General features: G+C 47.1%; 1 protein-coding gene across 1 annotated transcript in view; it reads left to right on the top strand.

Annotated features, from left to right (window-relative positions):
* The first annotated feature begins 2,284 nt into the window (after positions 1-2,284).
* The window catches only part of LOC135889995 (rap1 GTPase-activating protein 1-like), a 58,291-nt gene continuing 44,099 nt past the window's right edge, over positions 2,285-16,476 (top strand). Inside the window, exons 1-3 of the mRNA XM_065417754.1 lie at positions 2,285-2,328; positions 8,282-8,375; positions 8,878-8,913. Of these exons, the coding sequence (XP_065273826.1) occupies positions 2,285-2,328; positions 8,282-8,375; positions 8,878-8,913 (174 nt within the window). The remainder of the gene's footprint in view (positions 2,329-8,281; positions 8,376-8,877; positions 8,914-16,476) is intronic.

The raw sequence follows: 16,476 nt of genomic DNA on the forward strand, positions 1-16,476 counted from the left end.
TACATCCTGAAACATACTCATTAACACAACTGGATGCATGTGCCCATACAGTCAGGTGGCATCATTGTATTTAGTGTGTACCCACAGGCAATCTTTGGCTTGAGTGCAAGTTGAGGGCAGCGGTTTTTGAGAGTGGTTGTGTATTAGTAGTATACTGAGGGGCAGCGAGTGCCAGGGAGTTGTGATTACATGTTGAAGTGAGGCTTGTTTGAGGAGGGAAGCTGTTTGTAACTAGATTGTGTGGTGGGGACCTGTGGGTGCTGAGTTGCTGAGGGAGCTGTTTTGCAGTTGTATATTGGGGTTGTGTACTTTGGTTCTATAAAGTTGTGATGCAGTGAAATGAAAGCCAGGCCTAACATACCTAGAGAACCAGTAATAAGAGAGCTCTAATCTCCACTCCCCATGAGGCAATTCTCTTCAGAGTACAAGACCCTTCACCTGTCCAAATTTCATTTTCCCATATGCTCCCTCTTTGTTCTAGTTTAGCTAATCTCCCCTTCCCACTCAGAAATTCCCACATTGTGAGTACACAGTTCCTCTCATTCCCCAGCAACAGAGATGGAGGGACAGAGACAGAGAGAATAGCCATGATCTGTTCTTGCCGGGTCCTAAAGCTTCCAGCCAGCTTCAGCTCCTCATTGTATGTGATGCCTCAGGTTCAGCTCTGAACACAGGAAGGCACACTAGCTAGCTTTCATCACTTGTTTTGTTCTCTCTTCTCTGCATGTTCCCAGCATTATGAGATTGGAGTTGCTTGTGGGGGGGATCTGTGCTTGACCTGGACAATGATGCACAGCCAGGTCACTTGCATTTCCATTGGCCTTTCATGACAAGAACATTTTGGAGGCAGTAGAACAACATTCCCACACTCGTGTCCCCAACAGGAGGCATTATACCACCCTCTCTCCTTTTCTTTCTTTCTACCCCATCTATATCTGGTATTTCCTGTATAGTACATGCAGCCATACTCTGTGTGTCTCTCCTACCCTCTCATTTCCTCTGCTCCTTCCTACCCCTCTGTGACTTTCTTTTCTTTACTGCTCCTCCTCCTACCTCCGTTTGTCTCCCTTTTTGTTCTCTTTCTCTCTGTCTCTCCTTTCACTCTTTGCCATTCTCTCTTTCTTTCTCTTTCTCCCCCAGTGATTAAAGTAGCTCAAGTTGAGTGCGGGAGCTCACCAGCTGTAGTGGCTGCTGTCACAGGGTCTTGATATTATGTGGTGATGGAGCATTACATCATTTTGTGGCATTGGGACTCACATAGCAAGGGGAAGAGATTGGGGGCAGAGAGTCCCAAGTCCCCAAGCAACAGGGCCACAGACAGGTAAACACAACCATGTGTGTATGTCTGTGGGGTGGGGGACAGTGCCCCCAACCACAGTCTCTACCAGGATGGAGAATCTATACTGATGTGAAAGCAAAGAAATGTGGGTAGGCCTGGGCGATTCTGACCCGCCAAAGGTGTGAAATGCCCGATACCATAGCTTGCGCACTCCAACGGCTAGACATTTCACAAGAGAGATTTTATGCCAAGTCTCCTCATTATGTATTATTTACTGCCTAGAGGGGGTGGAGCTAGAAGGGGTTGGTACAGCCTTTCCTTCCCTGTGTAGGGAATGGGAGGCAGTACGGGATTGCTCCTGTGACCCTCACTTACTGTAGGGTATGGCAAGCTGGCTGGGAGGGAAATACCCTACATTAGAGGAGGGGAGGGAAATAGGGGACTCTTCTTCCCCTCTCAGGTTCTGCTGCCACTTTACCCACTGGCAGAAAATTCTGGGAACCCCTGAAATTCCTCAGCCAATCATCAGGTCCCTCGGTTAATCCTACCTGAGATTCCCCTTCCTGGAGGTCCTCATCTCAACAGCCTGGCAGGAGAGGATGTGCGGGGAGAGCTGAGCTCTCCAAGCCATGGAAAAGGAACAGTCTCACATTAATTTCTGCTCTCTCCCTGCCTCCTGTTTCTCAGTCTCTCAGTCTCTCTCTGCGATGCTCTCACTCTCTGCTGCTCACAGGGTGTCCCGCAGCGTCTCCCTGGGAGCTTCCTGCCCTCATGTGGCTCATGCCCGGCCCTAGCTGTGAGCAGCTCTTTCCTTTCTCTCATTTGAAGTGTGTCTCGGGAAAGAGAAGCAGGTGGGGGTTGGGGCTTGGGGGGCAGAGGAGGGAGCCTGTGCCCTCCAGAGACGGGGAGGTGAGTCTATACCCTGCTGCATGCCGAGACGAGAGGAGAGGAAGCTGGCAAGCAGGAGAGCCAGGAATCCACCTTCAGCAGGGAGAAGAGTAGAGAATGTTTTCTCGGAAGCGCAGTTTCACCTTCGGAGCCTATGGAGGGTATGTACCTGTACCAGCCCCTGGCTCCCTCTCACAGACCTTGCATTATGCAGCCTCTTCCTGCCAGAACCCTGGCGAAGCTGTGGGAGTGGGTTAAAACTAGAGAGGGAAACCTTCAGGGAAATTCACATATGCATCTCTGCTCCATCACCCCAGCCTCATCTCCATCCTTCTGATATTGGGACAATCTCCTCTCCTTTCTCCAGCAGAGAGAAGGCTTTCCCTGGCCTGTGGGCTGGGGTGGGGGAGTGACTGATTGTTTTCTTCAGGATGAGCTCTTCTTCAAAGGCTGAGACTTCAATTTCTTCCCTCCTCCCTCCCTCCCCTTAGAAGGAGACGCAGTTCCCCAGTTCTGATGTTTCTGGAGATGGCGATGGGTGTTTGAGGACGGGTGCATTTTCCTCAGGACTTCTCCTTTCAGAACAAACAGTGTAACACCTGGTGTGCCTGCAGGGCATGGACCATAGCTGTGGACCAAATGACTGCTAGAGCTTGAAGTGAGAGCTTGGGCAGTTTGCCAGGTGACCCAATATGCCTGTTCCAGAGGCAAAAGGAGGCAGAGGCATTTAGAGGAAATCCTAAACAAAGAATGAGGACACAGTGGTTCTCAACCTGCGGACCATGGGTCGCTTGCGGGCCAATCAGCACAGAGCTGCGGCCCATGTGACATCCTCAGGGCCATACAGGTAGTACTGGATGCAGCCCACATAACACATTGTGGGCCACATATGTGGCCTACAGTGGTAAATAGGTTGAGAACCACTGAGCAAGAGTGTTAGCCTTATCAGTGGCAGCTGCTCACTCTCACTTCTCTACCTCTGTCTTGCTCTCTTTCCTTTGGACTTCAGGAATCAATCTGTGATGCAGTGGTGGGGAATGCAAAGCTCCAGCTACTACATGCTCTGGTGTTGTGATTAGGACGTGATCACCAAAACCCCAAAGAGCATGATTGGCAGAGCTGGGCACTGGAGAGAGGCCCAGGACTGGAATAGCAGGGGCTGCTGCAGGTCAAGACAAATGTTCCTCAGCATACATTTTATTTGATTTCTTCAGACCTATTTTCTAGCTGTGAATTACTTGCAGACAGATTCTAATTCTTATGAATTCGGTGATTCTTCTAAATGTTTCAGGGAACGGTTCCCATGAACATACTTCAGCTTAAGAGGGTCACTTGCCAACTATTGGCCATGGCTATTACATTGAGTTATCTGTAATTTGCTATTCATGGCCATTTGACTAGTCCCTGAAGTCACATAGTATTGTTTCTGCTCCTGGGCTGGACTCCTAAGCCCATGACGAGCCTTCAAGATAGCCACATGCACCCTTCAACCATGAGCCCCTATGAGAATAGTTTCATGAGGATTTGGACACTTTCCCTTCCAGAGAACAACAAATCACTCCTACGAATGCCTGTGGAAGGGGAATTAAAGGGCTTGTGACATCTGTCAAAGTGGATGTGCAGGTTTTATTTTCAGGATGGAGAAGCACTGGCAGAGTATATGTGGAGATGGATAGCTGAGAGGGTTGTAAAGGGTCTTCCACAGGATTTCAGGGCTGAGTGTGGAGATTGAAGGACTGGAATAGCAGTGCATGCTGCAGGTCAGGATTGCCTAGCTACTTTTCTATTTTAAAATGTAAGCAGTAGATAGTGAGAATAATTCCAGGGATGGGTTCCTGTTTTTCTGTTTAAAGGTAGTACAGCTGTATGGTTAAGAAACATTTCTGCATAAAGAAATATCTCTTTAAAAAGTGGCATGAATTTAAACAGTTCTCAGTAAGTTTTAATATAGCATTGAATGTCCTCCCCTGGCCCTCTGCTACTTCTCTTTCCAGCCCAGTTTCCTTTGTGATTTTGTTTGGCCTGGGACACTTTGTTCTTCCTTGATAGAAGAACGTGCGGCTTAGGCTAGGTCTACACTGGCAATTGAACGACAAAACTTTTGTCTTTCAGAGGTGTTAAAAAACCACCATCACCCCCAAAAGACAAAGTTTTGCCGACAACAAGCGCCAGTGTGAACAGCACTTTGTTGGCAGGAGAGCCACTCGTTGGGGGTAGAAGTTTTTTTATTCTCCTACAAACACATATGCAGAGAAATGGTCCTTCCTTGTGGGCCTGCAGTACTGCCAAGCCCCAAAGCTCAAAATTCATGAGTCAGTCTCCCAAAAATCATGAAATTTGTTTTAGAAGTTTAAGTCCCATTTTTGTCCTGTCTTCTGATTTTTTTGAATTCCTCCTGCCCACCCGCAATGTGTTTGTCTTGTTGCCAACCCTGGCAGATGTATAGTAAGGTAGGTGATTTTGCTGAAGGAACTCTTACTAGAGGATCCAACCAAAACTGGGGTCCGATTGTGCCATGCATTTTCCATTTGCACAGTAAGGGACAGTCCCTGGCCCCGAGAGCTTGCAATTGAGTGCAAAGCATGGTGGTGAGTTTGTGATGTGGTGAGTTTGGAACTGGGACTCAGCCAGACTCATCTCATAGAGGGGCCACTGAAGATCCATTAGATGGGAACAACTTTTAATCCTTGTTGAGCAGGGAAAGATTCAAACTGGTGATCTGCAGGTGGAAGATGCTGAGTCTATACGGCATTACAAATGACTGAGGCATTCAGTCCCGCAAAAGCAGTAATCTTGCACCTTTGAGAATGAGGCTTCTTTGTGGAGAGATGAGTTTATTAAATGAAATTCCGATCTCCTTTGGAGCTTACACAGGCAGAGTCATCCGCTCTCTGGACACACAATGTAAATCTGCCCCACTGTGCTGTCAGTCTCAGATGCACTCTGTTTGCCTGGCCCTGTTCTTAAACCCATTAACCAAGTGCAAAAAATAAAAAATAAAATGAATATTAGTACAACATTCAAATTAACTACAGTGGTTTGCATATAGACATGCCAACAATTACTCCAGGCTCCTTAGACTAACTTTTATACTGTTTTACTCCCATATGTGTCATTAGCAGGGTTTCAACCTTCAGATGCACAACACAGATCTCGTCTACTTCAACTGTAGGAGTAACTAATGGGGGAAACATGCCGTTACCCTCTATGTGGATCAGCCCACAGAGTCAGACACCAAATGCACATTGCCAATGGGTTGCACCAGTACTCATGAGACAGCAGTAGAATGTGGGGCATCAGGATTCTTGGCCCTCAAAGCTGCTTGTGCCCTGGTGGTTACAGACAGTGTAGAGAAATGTAACAACAAACACCACCCCTATTTGGGTCATCTGTGGGGTATGAACCTGGGACCACTGATGTTAAAGCATGAACCTTTTACAGAGCTCTTAGCTTGGAAATACCAGGAGAGTCCTAAACCTCTGTGTGGTTTGCCTACTAGAGGGGGACACGGAGCCACACTGTGTTAGCATGAGTTATAGAACTACTTACTTTTGCATGTCTTTTCTGCAAGGTTGTATGACAAAGTGGACCCTGTTACATTAGAGACCTGGCTTCTATTCCCAGCTCTGACTGTGCAGCCTCTGTTACCTATGAAATAATAGTTCTCTCCCTCTCCAACTTTGGTCTTTAATAAGTATTGTGAATGGCACAGAAATGCTAACAGCTGCTAGTAAGAGTGCTGGGGCTAAATCTTATGGATGCTGTCAGCTGAGCTTGCAGTTGTAAGCGGGGGAATGGTCCCGCTATTGTGGGGAACTTTCCTGGCTTCTGCACTACCCCGGTGAAGTGGGCTAACGAAAGGATCCGAGTCCTCGCTCCCACTTCCTTTACCCAGAGGCCTCCCTGCCCTTGAGGACTCCCCTTCCACTCTGCTGTCTGGCAGAGTCCTCGTAAACCCCGACAAGGCTGGGCCCAGGATTCCTGGGGGGCTTGACCCCCAACCCTGCTGTGGTCACCTAGGACAGGGGCTAGGGTGTCCCCACTCCGGGGTACTCTCTTTGCACTGGGCACCTTCCTGACCCACTGATCATTTTATACAATTTAAAGCAAATACAAGTTATTTAATTAACAATTACTTTTAAAAAAAATAAGGAAAAATGGAAAAGGTTAAAGGAAACACATCACCCTGCTCTGAGGCAGGGAATATCACAAGCAGTGTCTTTGGAACGTCAGGGCAGTTCACAGTCTGTTCCTTGTAGGTCCCGGGCCTCCATCTCAGGCCCTGGCTGTGCTGCAGGGACGCTGTGGGTTGGACACTTGCTCTGGCGGTGGCCACACGCTCTCAGGCTCTAGGTGGCAGGACCCTTCTTCCCAGCATCGCCCCCGCCCTGTCAGGGTTACGATCCCCCTCCAAGTCTGGCCTGCAAGGCCTCTTGGCTGAGGTATCTCCCTGCGCTGGGCCCACTGCCAGGGTCCCCCTCACTCTCCCCAGCTGCTCACCGCACCCAGCTCCGGACTGCTCCAGCCCCAGCTCCAGCTCCACTCTGCCTCAGCACGGCTGCTGCTGCTGCTCTGCCTCCAGCTCCCTGGGCTGCTTCTCTGGCCCCTCTGGCTCTGGTTGCTGCAGCTCTCCTCCCAGGGCAGGTCTGCTCTGCAGGCTGCTTCTGTAACTCTGCTTTGGGGCTGCAGCTCTGCTCCCAGCAACTTAGCTCAGGCCCCTGCTCTCTCCTGGCTGTGCTCTGGCTTTGGGGCTGCAGCTCTGCTCCCAGCAACTTAGCTCAGGCCCCTCTCTGTCCTGGCTGTGCTCTGGCTTTGGGGCTGCAGCTCTGCTCCCAGCAACTTAGCTCAGGCCCCTGCTCTCTCCTGGCTGTGCTCTGGCTTTGGGGCTGCAGCTCTGCTCCCAGCAACTTAGCTCAGGCCCCTGCTCTCTCCTGGCTGTGCTCTGGCTTTGGGGCTGCAGCTCTGCTCCCAGCAACTTAGCTCAGGCCCCTCTCTGTCCTGGCTGTGCTCTGGCTTTGGGGCTGCAGCTCTGCTCCCAGCTCAGGATCTGCTCTCCCTGGGCTTTGTCTCTGGCTCTGTGGCTGCGCCTCTGGCCCCTCTGGATCTGGCACGGTTCTGCTCTCCAGCTCAGCTTGGGCCCCTGCTTTCTCCTTAGCTCGGCCCCACTCAGTCTGACCCAGGCAATTCCAGCTCACACGGAGGACGGGACCTCCCTCGCCTTCTGACCCTCTGATTAGCCTGCCCGCCCTGTCAATCAGGCTGATCTGGAGCATTGGCCTCTCCCCATTGTTCCTGGGGACTGTCAGTCTCAGGCTCCTGATTTGCCATCGACCCTTCCCCTTTTAGTACTGGGAGCAAGCCAATCAAAACACCCCCACTGACTGTTAGTAAGGGGGCAACAGTCCCCTTACACAGTGTAATACAGCTTCCCCTAGACAGCTAGACATCGTTAGGGTTGCTGTTTGAGTTTTCTTCCCCCAGATTGCATGACAGCTGCAGCTTTTCACGTCATCACAAGATGGCCTGTAGCAGGGGCCAAAATTATGATAAATTTGTGACAGTTGGCAACTTTACAAGGCAGCAACCCCTCCTCTGCTCTGCTCACCCCCTTAGCAGTGATAGTTCTGACCCCTGCTTTTCTTCTTTCCTTGCCCTGGCTCGGGCATATTCCCATCCCTGGGTCTGGCAGCAAGGCTGTAGCAAGTGGGTCTGTCTTTAGGTTCTGGTTTCAGTGACTCCAAGGGCGTTTAGCTCTTCAGATACTGAGCAGTCTCAAGGTGGCTGATTCCTGGGAGCCTGACAGTTTTTAATAGTTCAGAGGCTAGTCCTGGGTCCTGTCCCCCCTGTTGAAAACCCTCCCCCCTTCCCGCTTCCCAGCATTTGTTCCATCTAGGACCTACCCGTCTTGTCGCTGCAACCCAGCCATTGAATCAGGAGCCGGGAGCAGAGAAGTGGTTTGGCCAAGCATCTATATCCACAGGGAAGGGAATTGTCAGGGAGCTGGTGCAGGTGGGCAGAGAGGGATCCAGTGGCAGGGAGAACCACTGGAGAGACTGTATATGAGTATTGGCATCCTGGATGCTATGAGGGTTAATGGCAATTGTCTCCCTTCAGGAGATCTGATGAAGTGGAGCGCTGCATCAGTAACATCCTAGACTCTCCTGTCCAGGACCCCCAGACTGCACTTACCCCTGCTGTTCACAACAAGGTAAGGAGCTGCATCCTCCCTGTCCAGAATGGGAATATACCTAGAGCATCTGAGAACAGGGGAGAGAGGCAGGCAATGTGCATTAGAACAGTGGGGGTGTGTGTATTGTGGGCACAGATATGTATTTCTCAGTGAGTGCCCTAAAAACTGGTCCATCTAGTTTAACTCCCATCTCTTGACATAACAGAGCAGGCCATTATCTTGGCCACTCAGATGCAACTAATGGTCCATCTAGTCCAGAATCCTGGCTCATCCAATACCAGATCCGGCTGCTATTCTGCCTTTAACAGTGCAAGGTGAAAACAATGCACCTGGCCAGTTGTTCAATACTGTGCCATCCATGTAGGGAGAGGGATTCCTTCCTGACTTCAGCAGATGAATAATTTCTGCCCTGAAGCATGAGGACCCTTATTATTTTTGTCATAGCTGGTGTTACTGCAGATGACATTCTCTCTCATAGAAATGTCAGATCTCTTTCTATGTCATCCTTTTCTCTTCACAGACTGTGGATTTGTTTGAAATGATTGAAAAAATGCAGGTGAGGAGCAGTTATTCAATCAAACTTTGGGATCCTTAATTTCTGGTAACTGATAATTGTCAGCTCCTATTCCTGTCCTGTCCCTGCACCTTCACAGCATCTTCACTTGTGCCCTTCAATCCTGACCAGCATGGTCTGCTCTCCCAGTCTTGGCTCTCCTGGCTCTACCCAGCCCCCTCTGACTCTCTGGTAGTGTGGCTTCACTGTCGCCTCCCTCAGGTTCAGGGGCTCAGACAATCTGGGGGTACACCCACAGTTAATTTAAATGCAAATATATGTCCCTTAGAGAACATTAAGGGTGCAGAGTTCAGCATTCAAATGTCAGAAAATGCCAAAGTTAATGTGAAACCTTAATTCTGCCCTTTATATATTTTTAAGGGTGATCACTGTACTTCATTGAGATAGTCTATCAGGGTGGCTGTGTTAGAAGGATGTCCCTTGGGAAACTGCTTTACTTGATGGTAGTGAATAGTAATGATTACTGCTTAGCTGGTGCAGCATTATCAGGGGGAGCAGGGGTTGCACTTCCAGTACACTCCCTGCAAGTAGGGGAGGGGAAGGGACTGGGTGGCTCCGCCTCCACATATGTTATTATTTGTGTTACCATGGTGTCTAGGAGCCCCAGTTGTAAACCACGACCCCAATGTGTTGGGTGCTGTACAAACACAGAACAAAAAGACAGACCCTGCCCGAAAGCACTTACAATCTAATTGCCTAGGCAGCAGAGCTGGCTAGGCCGTAAGGGAGAAGATGCTGTACCCTGAAACACAGTATAATAAATAACTCCCTGCTGCAACAGAAGAGAGGAATTCAGAGAAGAATTGTGCTTCTCTTCCCAGTGCTTCTCCTGCATCTATGTGCCACCCCATACTCAGGGCTGTAACTCAAGGTACATGCTAGCCCTTAGTGAGTGAGAAGTTGTGTGCAGTATTTATATGTATACACCTCCGAGCTGTAAGGGGCAGGTTCTGCCACCTTCGTGCATGATGAGTAGCACTTTACTCTGTGAACAGCGTTACTGGGATTATTTGCAGAGTAAGGAATGATTCAGTGTGAGTAAAGGTGGCAAAATCTGACCTTCAGCTATCAGCCCTTTTCTAAATGGAAAAGTACAAGTTAAATTGGAAACTAATTGTCCCATAAACTGACGTAATATTTATGATGTTTCCAGGTGCAAAGTATTGAGCTATATTAAGTAATAATAGTGTATTATGCAGCACTGTTGATAGTGGCCTGGATCCAAAAAGGGACATAGGCATTGTAACTCTAAGGGCTTGTCTACACTTGCAGCAGTGCAGCTGTGCCATTATATCATTTAGGCCTGGTCTACACTGAGAGGGGATCGATCTAAGTTACGCAACTTCAGCTATGTGAATAACGCAGCTGAAGTCGACGTACTTAGATCTACTTACCGCAGTGTCTTCAGTGTGGTAAGTCGACAGCTGACGCTCTCCCCATGACTCCGCCTGCGCCTCTCGCCCTGGTGGAGTACAGGAGAGCACTCGGCGGTCAATTTATCACGTCTAGACTAAATGCGATAAATCGACCCCTGCTGGATCGATCGTTGTCCGTCGATCTAGCGGGTAATGTAGACAAGCCCTTCGTGAAAATGCTACCTATGCTGATGGGAGAAGCTTTCCCATTGGCGTAGGTACTCCACCTCCCTGAGAGGCAGTAGCTATGTTGACAAGAGAAGCCCTCCCATCAACATAGCGCTGTCTACACTGGAAGTTCAGTTGGTATAACTACATCGCTCAGAGTTGTGGAAAATCTACATCCCTGAGCGACGTAGTTATACTGACATAAGTTTGTAGTGTAGACCAGGGCTAAGCGTTGTAACGCCTAACTTTTAGGCACTTAGAAAATCATAGGAACAACATTGTGATTCACAAAGCCTGAGTTAGGCTATGTCTACACAGCACACCTTATAACGGCGCAGTTGTGCCGCTGCAGCCGCGCCCTTGTAAGGTGCGCTGTGTGGCCACTCTTTAAATAAAAACACCCCCAATGAGGGGCAGTAGCTTTGTCGATGGGAGTGCAGCTCCTGCCGCCGAAGTGCTGTCCACACCGGTGCTTTTCATCGCTAAAACTTTTGTTGTTCGTGGGGTGTTTTTTCACAACCCTGAGCGACAAAAGTTTTAGTGACAAAAGTGCCTATGGCTATGTATACACTACAGTTTATGTCGGCATAATTTATGTCATAATTTATGTCACTCAGGGGTGTGAATAAGCTGCACCCCTGAGCGACATAAGTTGCACCGACATAAGCACTGGTGTGGACAGCACTATGTTGGCAGGAGAACTTCTTCTGCTGACATAGCTATCACCTTTGATGGAGATGGTTTTATTATGCCGACGAAAGAGAGTTCCCATTGGCATATGCCCGTCAGCGTTGAGCATCTTCACCAGACGCACTGCAGTGGTGCTGTATGTGTAGACAAGCCTTTAGGCACCTCTTCAATTCATGGAGAGAGAGAGGCACCTCAGAATGTGATTCACAAATGCCAGCGCCCTAGGCGGGGAACTGCCTAAGCTAGCCAAATGGAGGTGCCAAAGAGAAGGGTGTGTCCTAAGTCCCACCCCTCTCAAGTGCCTCCTGGCAGCCTGGATTTAGGAGCCTAGCTCTGTTAGTCCACAACTGGGCCTGCCTTCTGCCACACAAAGTGGCTGGAGGTGGAGGTGACAGCTCCCCACCTTATAACTTTTATCCCAGTGGTTAGAGCACTTGCCGGGGATATGGGAGAACAGCTTTAATTCCCCCTTCAGCCAGAGTGGGGAGAAAAGATTTGAAAATGGCACAGTACACTTTGCAGAAGATTTTCTCATAGCTATGGAAGGACATGCTGTACATGAGTGAAGGTCTTATGCAACTCTGTGTTGGAAGGACATGCAGAGCTCTTTGCCTAGCTCAAGTGCCTCCTAAACTCTGTAGGAGGAGAGCACCCTAGCACATTAATGGCTGCCTAGGGTGCAGCCCTTCTTATGAAGGGGATTTCATCCACTTATGTGCCAGAGGTTGTGCATAACCACACAGAAAGCTGGTGAGAATTTGCTTGCATATATAGGGCACCTGATTTTGCAGCTAAATTAGCTTCTTTGTTGCATGTAATGAAGACTACTGTGCATGTGTGTGTTTCTAAATTAGCATTGTAGCTAACTGCCTCATCCCCAGAATTGCATTAAGGAAGGATATGCTGCTGGATAGAGCTGGTCAAAATTTTTTGAATACACAGCTTTTTTAATAGAAAAATTACCTTTTTAAAATTAAAATATATAGCAAAATTGTTTTAATTTTTTGTGAGTTTTCACTATATCTTTTTTATGATTTAAAAAAAATATTTTTCATTTACTATTTTTCATTTTTTGTTTTTTCCCTTTCTTTTCTCTTTTCCTTTTTCCCCAATTAGTTTTTGAAAATTGAAGTTTGGATTTTCAAAAGCACCCAAGAGATTTAGGGAGCACAAGTGAGGGATGTAGGCACTGTTGAAAATCCCACAGTGAATTTAAAAAAAAAAAATTAACAGGGAAAGAAAGCAAAACAACAGAAGATAAACTTTAAAAAAAATGGAAAATGGGTTCATTTGAAACCCTTCAAAACAAAACTAATTTCAGCATTTTTTTTTTTTCAATTTAAAAAAATATTTCAAGCAGCTCTACTGGTGGTTGAAAAGGAAATTTATGGCTATGGCTGACTGTTATTACAATATACACAGTAGAGAGAAGGAAACTATCAATAAAAAGTGTAAAGACCAAAGTTTTTCTAGATGTAATTGGGCGCAGTGCCATTGAAATCAATGGAGCCAAGTCTGTGTCCATCAGCAGACAACTTGGGCCGAAGTTTATAAAGATAAATTGGACTGTTATGATAATTAAATTAGTGCAATTAAATAGGAAATCAAAATATTATAAATTGTACCTGAGACTGTACCAAAATAGTGTAGTATATGATATTATATGAAAAATAGCATGTGAATATGTAACTAAAGTGTGTAATGTAATATGTGGGCACTGGGGTAAGAGTGCATATTCCCAAGTGCTAAGAGTGCATGTCCAACCTCAACTTTGGCATTTCCTGATCATTGAGTGCAGTTACAGTCTTAATGTCATAGAATCATAGAATATCAGGGTTGGAAGGGACCTCAGGAGGTCATCTAGTCCAACCCCCTGCTCAAAGCAGGACCAATTCCCAACTAAATCATCCCAGCCAGGGCTTTGTCAAGCCTGACCTTAAAAACCTCTAAGGAAGGAGATTCCACCACAACCCATTCCAGTGCTTCACCACCCTGCTAGTGAAAAAGTTTTTCCTAATATCCAACCTAAACCTCCCTAAGTCATCTCGGTGTAATTCTCTGGATGGAAATTAATTTGGCCACACACCATTAGATCTGCTCAGTTTATAGGTAAAATGATGTTGTTTTAACTGAAAATTCCCTCTGGGATCTGAGAATGAAGCTAGGCTTTTTTCCATTTCAAACATCATCACTGCCAGAATACCCTGCCATGACTCCACTGTGTGACTCCACTGTCTTCAATGAGTTTGCACAGGTGGAACTTAGTAGCCAATTCCATGGCTAATGCACAGGTAGGATAAACTTCAGCTCATGGTCTCTGAGCTGTGCTGGCTCTGCAGGGCTAACAGGAGTAAAAATCAAGTAAATCTGATTTCAGTCACCAAAATGAGATGAGCCTTCCTTTCAAGAGCCTGCATAACCCTGCCCTCCCTTCTCATCTGCCACCTTCACCCCATCTGCAATGATGCCAACATCAGCATCCCATTTGTCTGCTTCTCCCACAACCATCTCAATGTCTTCTTCCACACAGCTCCTTGTACATGAGCACCCTCCTGGAGCTCATTCTCAAAGCCACTCTCTTGTCCATGGTCAAGTCCTTCCTAAAGTCCTTCTTCTGTGATGTCTAGAAGAAATTAGCCAGCTAATGATGGCTAGAGAGAAGGAAAATCAGGCCTATCCCAGAAACATCTACATTATCAAGTTGTGTTGTTCATCACCTTCGGCACTTTGGTGCACCCCTTCCTTTATTCTGTTTGCCTTTTTAGATTGTGGGAGTTTTGGGGCAGGGTCTGTGCTTTTCTATATGTCTGTACAGCACCAGAACTTTGGGGGTGCTACAAGAAACTATTTATGTATGTCTCTATTGGACATGAGCTGGAGAAATGTCATTCATTATCATTGCTGTTACTGATGTCTCTCTGGTGCTACTATGTGGCCATTCAATGCTACAGCAGACTTTCTTTTTTCTCCCCTGACTTCCAGTGTTATATTTTGTCTCACTCCTGAGAATTGTGTGAGCTTGATTTTATCTGCTACATCTTTCTTTATACAGGCAGCGAGGGGAAAACAGGGATAGTTGGAGATCCACTCTGAGGGCTTACTTTACTGTTTATGAGCCTGATTTAAATGTGAAGTTCACCTCCATGTTGGGATTGTCTACTTCTGGCTCCTTGTATGTGTGTGTGATATTCAACTAACAATTGTGTCTGTTATCTGTAGAACATGGATTAATTCCATGACCTGGAAGGGAGTAAGATGGACTGTCCATTTCATGAGGAAAAGACAGGTCTTGTCCCAGTGAGGGAGGGAGGTTCTCTGGCCTACGATGTGCAGGAGGTCAGACTAGATGATCACAATGGTCCCTTCTGACCTTAAAGTCTCTGAGCCTCAATCCCCAAAGCAAATTTTGGCTGCTTCTCTCAACTGAGAGAATCAGCATTTCAGGGCTCACTCTTCACTGCTGTAAAGTCTGAGGCAGTCTCTGCGTCAAAGGGATGCCAGCTTGGCAAAGTTTTGTGGGGAAGGGGGAAGTAAGAAAGGAATGTAAGTTTTGAACTCCATTCTTTGACTTTCTTTTCCCCCTTTCCCATTTGTTTGGAGTGGGCAGAAAGGCAGGTGGAGGGATTGGAGAGTTAGAGGTGAGAGATGCTGGCTGGGAGCACATCTCTCTGCTCTCTGACCAGAAGTGCTACATTCTGTGGGATGGAAGTTGGGGTTGTGTTAGTTTTAACCCCAAATTTCTGGCCTTTTGGCAGGCAAGTGTCAACTTTTTCTCCCCCATATCACCCTTCTCTCCACCTACAGTCTTCCCTGCGATCCTCCTGTAACTGTACCCCAGTGGGTCACAGCTGAGGATGCCAGATTCAGGACAAACTGCTGAGAAATAAGGCGTTCACCCCAAACTGGTGGTTATTCATCCATAAGATATACCAAGCCAGTAACAAAATTAAACTTCTGTTTCACCAAACTGGTTAACAAGAAGTCAGAAAGATCCCAAGAGATCAGCAACACAGCTTGGTCAATATCCAACTCAGATCTTACCCAATAATCACGCTATTGCCATTCCTTTAGTATCTAATATCTAAAGGTTTATTTATAAAAGAAAAGAAAGAGGAGAGAGTTAAAATGGTCAAAAGAATGAAATACATATAAGAACTTTGCAATGAGTGTATCAGCCCTGAAGCAGTGATGGAATAAACTGCTGTCTTGTACAGTCACCAGTAACTTCCAAAAGATTGGAAGGTCCTCAGTCCATTGCTTGTAATGCTCCTGTTAGGTTAAGTCCATAGTCCAGAGATCAGAGCAGGAAAGAGGCAAAATGGAGATTCTTCCAGGGCCTTTTATACTTTCTCCCAGGGGAGGGAAAAGCTCTCAGTCTTAGTTTGTGGAAAAGTACTGGTACAAGATTGGAAAAGAGGAGATCAGCTTGGAAAAGAGATCAGCTTGGAAAAGAGGAGACTAAGGGGGGATATGATAGAGGTATATAAAATCATGAGTGATGTGGAGAAAGTAGATAAGGAAAAGTTATTTACTTATTCCCATAATACAAGAACTAGGGGTCACCAAATGAAATTAATAGGCAGCAGGTTTAAAACAAATAAAAGGAAGTTCTTCTTCACACAGCGCAGTCAACTTGTGGAACTCCTTACCTGAGGAGGTTGTGAAGGCTAGGACTATATCACCGTGACTCTCAGCCAGCCAGTAAAACAGAAGGTTTATTAGACAACAGGAACACAGTCTAAAACAGAGCTTGTAGGTACAGAAAACAGGACCCCTCAGTCAGGTCCATCTTGGGGGGTGGGGAGCCCAGACCCAGGTTCTGGGCCTCCCCCGTCTCCCCAGCCAGCTCCAAACTAAAACTCCCTCCAGCAGTCTCACCCAGCCACACACCCCGGCTCCTCCTCCAGCCTTTGTTTAGTTTCCCAGGCAGAATGTGTCACCTGGCCCCAACCCCCTCCTGGGCTCAGGTAAGTGCTGGCCAAGAAGTATCATCCCTCAGTGAAGTCATTAATGCAGACAGTAAACTAGTAAAACTCCCATGCAACATTACCAGGTTAATATTCCCAACTCCTTACTCCGTCACAGCTGGCCAGACTGGATGCAAACTTCGCTGTTATCCCAGGAGTAAACACATTTGAAAGACTGGTACATAACTTCAGATACAAAAATGATGCACGCATACAAACAGGATAATCATATTCAGCGAACAATAACTTTTCCATTGACACCTTACACGGCATACTTTGTATAAGATTTGTTGCAATTGTATAAT

The sequence above is a fragment of the Emys orbicularis genome, chromosome 1 (assembly GCF_028017835.1).
Source record: "Emys orbicularis isolate rEmyOrb1 chromosome 1, rEmyOrb1.hap1, whole genome shotgun sequence".
In the NCBI taxonomy this organism is placed as follows: Eukaryota; Metazoa; Chordata; order Testudines; family Emydidae; genus Emys; species Emys orbicularis.